The sequence below is a fragment of the Dipodomys ordii genome, unplaced genomic scaffold (genome assembly GCF_000151885.1).
Source record: "Dipodomys ordii isolate 6190 unplaced genomic scaffold, Dord_2.0 Scaffold25, whole genome shotgun sequence".
NCBI classification, from domain to species: Eukaryota; Metazoa; Chordata; class Mammalia; order Rodentia; family Heteromyidae; genus Dipodomys; species Dipodomys ordii.
The window spans coordinates 9412379-9418402 of record NW_012267241.1 but is presented as its reverse complement, the minus strand read 5'-3'; the positions used below and the strand labels follow the sequence as shown (position 1 = coordinate 9418402).

Sequence of the window (6024 nt, the reverse complement as noted above, 5' to 3'; positions counted from 1 at the left end):
AAGAAGAAGAAGAAGAAGAAGAAGAAGAAGAAGAAGAAGAAGAAGAAGAAGAAGAAGAAGAAGAAGAAGAAGAAGAAGAAGAAAGTAGAAGAAGAAGAAGTGGCTAATACATCTGCAAATACATCTGCAAAAGCAAACCACAGCAAATTCACATGGCCAGGGACATGAATTGTCTGAGTTTGACCATGACTGCTGGGGGTTCCTGTATCTTAAATAATATAAATGGATAGAAGGGATATGGAAAGGAAATGATGGCCAGGGATTTGGAGGGTCCTCTCAAGGCCTAGTCAAAAGCATAATGTTAAAAAAAAAACCTGTGATACTGGCCAAAAGAATTCTAAGTTAAATCAACATTAAAATTCAATAGTGTGGGCCTAAATATAGCTATTATACAGTGAATTTAAGTCATTTCGTACATTTGGTCATAAATATAGCATACTCATTTATTACAGGTTTATTGCTGGTGTAGATAAAATTATTTTAGAAATGATATTAATTATATCTTTTTTTGCAAAATTCATTTTTTGACAGCTCATATTCCAAAGTGACCTTAATGCTTCATCATCATCATTATCCAAATCCTGCAACAGCATTTCATAGCTCTGTGACTAAAGTTATCTGTAGAAGCCTTGATAAGACATGACTCAGTACCACAGAATCTGTTGTGGGCTTAAGAGACGATTCTGTTAGCCCATAATGGGATTTTGGCTCTGTCTACATTGTACTGCAGAATCCTAATACTCTGTTTTCTATTTCAAGTTTCTATACATCTTTTTTTCTTTTTCTTTTTTAGTGTCAATCCTGAGGCTTGAACTCAGAGCCTGAATGCTGTCCCTGAGATTTTTGCTCAAGGCTAACACTCTACCGTTTCAGCCACACAGCTCAGTTCTGACTTTTTATTTTAGTTTTGGTGCTTAATTGAAGATAAGAGTCTTACAGACTTTCCCGCCTGGGCTGGCTTCAAACCTGGATCCTCTGATCTCAGCCTCTTGAGTAAGTAGGATTACACCAATGCCTGGCTGTACATATCTTCTAATAAAACACTACTACTCATCCATGTCCCTTACTCTGCTCCCCCCCACAATGGTCATTCTCTCTCTCTCTCTCTCTCTCTCTCTCTCTCTCTCTCTCTCTCTCTCTCTCTATCTATCTATCTATCCTACCCACCTGTTTATCTACTTGGTAATCTGGAGTTTGAACTCAGTGCCTTTGTTTGCTAGGGTTGGTGCTCTACTGCTTGAGCCATACCCTTGCCCCCCTTTTAACTTTCCTAAATGTTTGAATAGGGTCCCATTTTTATGCACTGCCAACCTGAGTTGTGATTTGTTTGCTTATGTTTCCCACATAGCTGGGATGACAGATTTGTACACCATGCCTAGTTTTCTTACTGGTTGAGATTAGAGATTTCATGAGCTTTTTGTCTTCAATTGAAATCATTCTGATGTCAGCCTCCAGAGTAGCTAAGATTACAAGCATGAGCCACCGTGTCCATCCATTACACTTTTGTTGTTGTTGGTGGTGGTGGTGGTTGTCGTGGGGCTTGAATTCTAGGCCTGAGAGCTCTTCAGCTCAAGGCAAGTGCTCTACCACTTAAGCCACAGTGCCACTTCTGGTTTTCTAGTGTTTAATTGGAGATAAGAGTCTCACGGACTTTCCTGCCTGGCTAGCTTTGAACTGCGATCCTCAGATTTCAGCTTCTTGAGTAGCTAGGATTCCAGGCATGAGCCAAAGGCATCTGGTCCATTACACTTCTTTTTTAAATACCTTCAATGAAAGAAAAGATTCTTTTTTTCTTTTAGATCTGAGACCAGGACTCAAACTTGGTACCTGATGCTTTTGTACACTGGCTAGCACTCTACCAACTAAACCACAGTCCAATCCCCAAAAGATTCATATACTAGCTACTTTGGGTCAGTTTTTTCCCCCACAATTTCTGAAGTTCATTGGATCACTTTTACAACTGATGCAAAAAGCAATGGGAGCCAGGTTAGATGCCAAGAAACAATGTATCCAAAACAACATGACAGCAAAGTCATCTTAGCACAGGAGGAACAATTTTGCTCCTATATCTCCATGTAAAGGAGCAGCTGCCCAAGGAACAAAGAGGCAGCCCCACAGAAGGACTTCTGAGGCTGCCTACAGTGAAAAGAGATAGGAGCGATGCTGACCTGGAGGGACCTATGGGCTAGGACTGCCTGCCTGTTGCGTTAGGCAGAGTAACCATGTTTTTACCTGTTTCCTGCATTGGAACACCACATACAAACTCATTTGTGAAAAGGGCTTTAAAATGTTTTAAAACCCCAATGGAGCTGACATCAAAGATTCAAAATCTGGAGATTTAATGACTCCACACAATACCCGAGAGCAAGGTTCAGCTACTTGATTTAGTTGGTCAAATAACAGTGGAAGGTGCCATAGCAAAGAGACACGAGGGGAGATTTGACGCCTTTGAATAAAGCAGCCTATAAGTGTAGTGGGCTGTGCCCCGTTCCCTGCCCTTCGCCTCCCACCATGAACAGAGCCCTGCCCCTCACCATGCTGTCTTAAGGGGGGCAGCTCCCACGATGGCCGCTGCGGCTGCTTCAAGGGCTTCCGCTGGCTACTTGGTAATTTCGGAGTGATTTCCCAAGGTACCAGCTCATCCACAGCTGCGGCCTTTCTTAGTCCAAAAAAAGACCTGGGAATAGTTAGATTTAACTCAAGCTGAAGAAAGGAATTGGGTAGAGCTTCAAGGATAGAATAACAGAGAACAAATGCAGGATATGTCCTCCACCCAGGAAAAGGGAGGGAAAAGGTAGAGCTGCTACGTCTATTTACTGGGACCCCCTTGAGTACATTCAGCCGCCTACATTTCAGGAGTGTTGAGTAGGAATATAATTTAATAGCTTCTCCTTTCCATGACATGCTTGTGTTCTGGACCCATTGTGCCTATTCATCTGCATGTGTCCTTCTTACCTGCCCAGCTAGCCCATGAGCCTCTCTCTCCACTTGCTCCAGCAGAATCACAACTTCCTCTCCATTCTCAGGATGGTGCTTCTGTACCCAGATCTGCAGCTCCTCGGGCAGGATGGCCAGGAACTGCTCCAGCACCTGCAGCTCCAGGATGTGCTCCTTGGAGTACAACTCTGGCCTCAGCCAGCAACAACAACAAAGTTCTCCGAGCTGACTCAGAGCCTCCCGGGGCCCAGGGGAATTCTGATAGTGAAAATGCCTGAAATGCTGACGGAAAGTGTCTGGGCTGTAGCAGCTATTTCAGTGGAGACTAGAACCCTGCTCTTCCTCCTCCATCTTTACTGCAATAACCTCATCAGGCTCTTCTGGAGTTTGTGGAAGGTGGGTTGATGACACTCCATTTCACAGACATTTTTGAGTGGTAATGGCTCAGAGCTGCAAGACCTTAATCCTCAAGGAGGGGCAGCTCTCCTTAAGTATGGTTATAAGAACAAGCAGAAACATGACAAAGGACAAAACACTTCTCAGAATCACACAACTAAGATTTAGAAACATAAGACCTTATGGAAAGTATCATCACTAACCTTAATATCAGCCATGCTTTCAAAGAAAGAACCAAAGAACTAAACTCATTAGCCTCACATTTGTGAGTGATTCCCAACTTATTTGGAAACCAGTTACCTAGAGGCTGAGGAAATACTACCAGAAGAGATCATCTAGGAAAAAAAAAAAGAGAGAGATCATCTAGGATTGCAAAGGGTTCCTAGAGGACAGAAATGAGAAGCCTGTGAAAAGGCTTGAGCAGACTCAAAGAGCCAATTTCTTTATCGTGTCTCCTGCAAAAATCGCAGGGAAATAGTCTCAGAACAGAAGTACTTCTGTGTGGATTTTTCAACATTTGTTGTTTTAAATAATATATGTTTTAAATACCATATTTAAATTCTCACAGAAACCATAGGAGTTATTATTGATCAGCAGGCCGTCTGTAGGTGAGGAATCTCACATCAAAGCTATGAGGGCAGAGCTGGGGTCTGACTTCTTCCTCTACCACGCCGTGTGGTCAACAGGGCCTAGAAGTGACCTCTGTCCCAGAGGCAGAGAAGGGAGAGATCTGCAAAGGCGCATGGAGGTGAGCCCTGGCCACAACAGATGGGGAGGGGTGGGAAGGGTTGGAATCTTCATTCTGAAGCTTTCAGGAACCTGGGGTAGGGATGGGGGTGGTGGTGGTGGTGGTTGTAAGGCAAAAGTAGACTTCTGGAAGGGACAAGAGAGTGGCTACCCGACACACGGCCACTTGGCACCAGGGAAAGAATCTGTGTGTGTCCACCACTGCTCTGGGTTCAAAACCAGAGATGGAGGAACCAGTATGCGCACCCCCTGCGATGGTCTAGAAGGAGCCCTAAGGCTCCCCAGAGCCTGGGAACCAGGGATCTTTGCAGAAAGGAACTCACTTGGAGAAGGCGGGCATGAAGGTCCCCAGTGTACCTTCCCTCCCTGGGACTCCCGCGCCTCGCGGCGACACCTCCGGGGCTGGGAAAGGCCGGGTGAGATCTCGTGGTTCTGGCTGGAGGCCAGGCCCAGTGCTCCCAGCCAGATGCCCGGGAAGCCAGATTTCAAGCTGCATCCTGGGGCGGGGCGAGATGCTGAAGCAGTTGCCATGGAGACGCGAGGAGCTTTCTCCAGCACTCGACCGGGAGGCTGGGGACAAAGCGGAGGAGAGGGTAGGGAAGAAGTGGGAAAGAGAAGGATGCAAGTCTCTGGTTGGTGCCCGCACCACTTCAGTCTTCAAGGCTGATATCTTCCAAATCTGCATCCGTTTTGATAAGGCTACAGTATGGTTACTTTTAGGACAATCTGGGATAATAATCTTTCCATCTCAATATCCTTAATGTTATCATATCTGTAAAGACCTCTTTTTCCAAAGAAGACCACACGTACACGTTTCTTACATGAGGACACGATACTTTTGAACACCATTTAAAAACTGAATTTGAATATGTTTGTTGCATTCTATTTTGGGTTAAAAAAATGTAACACATTATTTAGCACATCCTTGTGAGATCCACAAAGCCTAACCGGATAAACTGCGTGTTTCGATTCCTAGTCCCGAGTCTGAGCGAATTGTTCCACTGAAATTAAATATTTCTTGCAATACTTGGACACCACCCTTAAAACTTGTAATTTTTCCTGTCAGGATGGGCAGCGGCCCATCATTTTATTTCAGACTCTCCTCAATCTTCACATAACTTTCCTTTCACAGACAGCTGAGGGTATATGGGCCAGTCAGAGAATGCATTTAATCCCTTCTCTGTTTCTTCCTCCAACACATCTAACGACTTACATTCATTACTTGTACAACTCGGTATTTCCAGAATTTGCTTGTTGAATTCAGTTTGCTTCCTGCTTATTTTCTTTCATAACGAGCACCACAGAAGCTTTATTTGTTAAGACTTTGAGCCTTCCTTCTAATTTGGGAGCTCTGAGGCAGCCAAAGCTGTTAGTTCTTTACTAAGTAAAGAGCTGCCTCAAAAGCAAAGCTTTGAGAAAGCAGATATGAGGAGCTGTAACCCAAGGTCTGCTGTTACTGAAATTTAAATGTAGTTAAAAATCACATAAAATTGGAAATTCAATTCTTATAGTTGTACCTGTCACATTTCACGTGCTCAGTAACATTTGTGGGTAATGACTATCATACTGAATAGCACAAACATAAACCATTCCCCCCAGAGCAGAATGTTCTAACAGACACCTCTGTGTCTCCTGAAATATGTTTTAGGCTACATATGTGCACTTCTCTGGGGGCAGGGTCTCTCTGAAGATACAGCTACTAACGTTAGCAGACTTGTCTGTTGTTATGTATTTGAGACATTTTCAGCATGTAAATGCTGATTTCATACTTGGTACATTTGTGTTGTTGTTGTTAGTGGTAATGTGTGTGTGTGTGTGTGTGTGTGTGTGTGTGTGTGTGTGTGTGTGTGTGTGTGTGTGTTGGTCCTGGGGCTCAAACTTAGGGCCTGGGCACTGGTCCTGAGATTGTTTTTGCTCAAGGTTAGCACTCTACCACTTGAGCTA

The 6024-nt window shown here is 44.1% G+C and overlaps 1 protein-coding gene across 1 annotated transcript in view; it reads right to left on the bottom strand.

Annotated features, from left to right (window-relative positions):
- Positions 1–4929, bottom strand: part of LOC105984570 (zinc finger protein 396-like) — a 6776-nt gene extending 1847 nt beyond the window's left edge. Inside the window, 4 exon segments of the mRNA XM_013014801.1 lie at positions 2535–2677; positions 2960–3347; positions 4404–4650; positions 4795–4929. Coding sequence (XP_012870255.1) covers positions 2535–2677; positions 2960–3347; positions 4404–4650; positions 4795–4929 — 913 coding nt within the window.
- Between the last annotated feature and the right edge of the window lie 1095 nt (positions 4930–6024).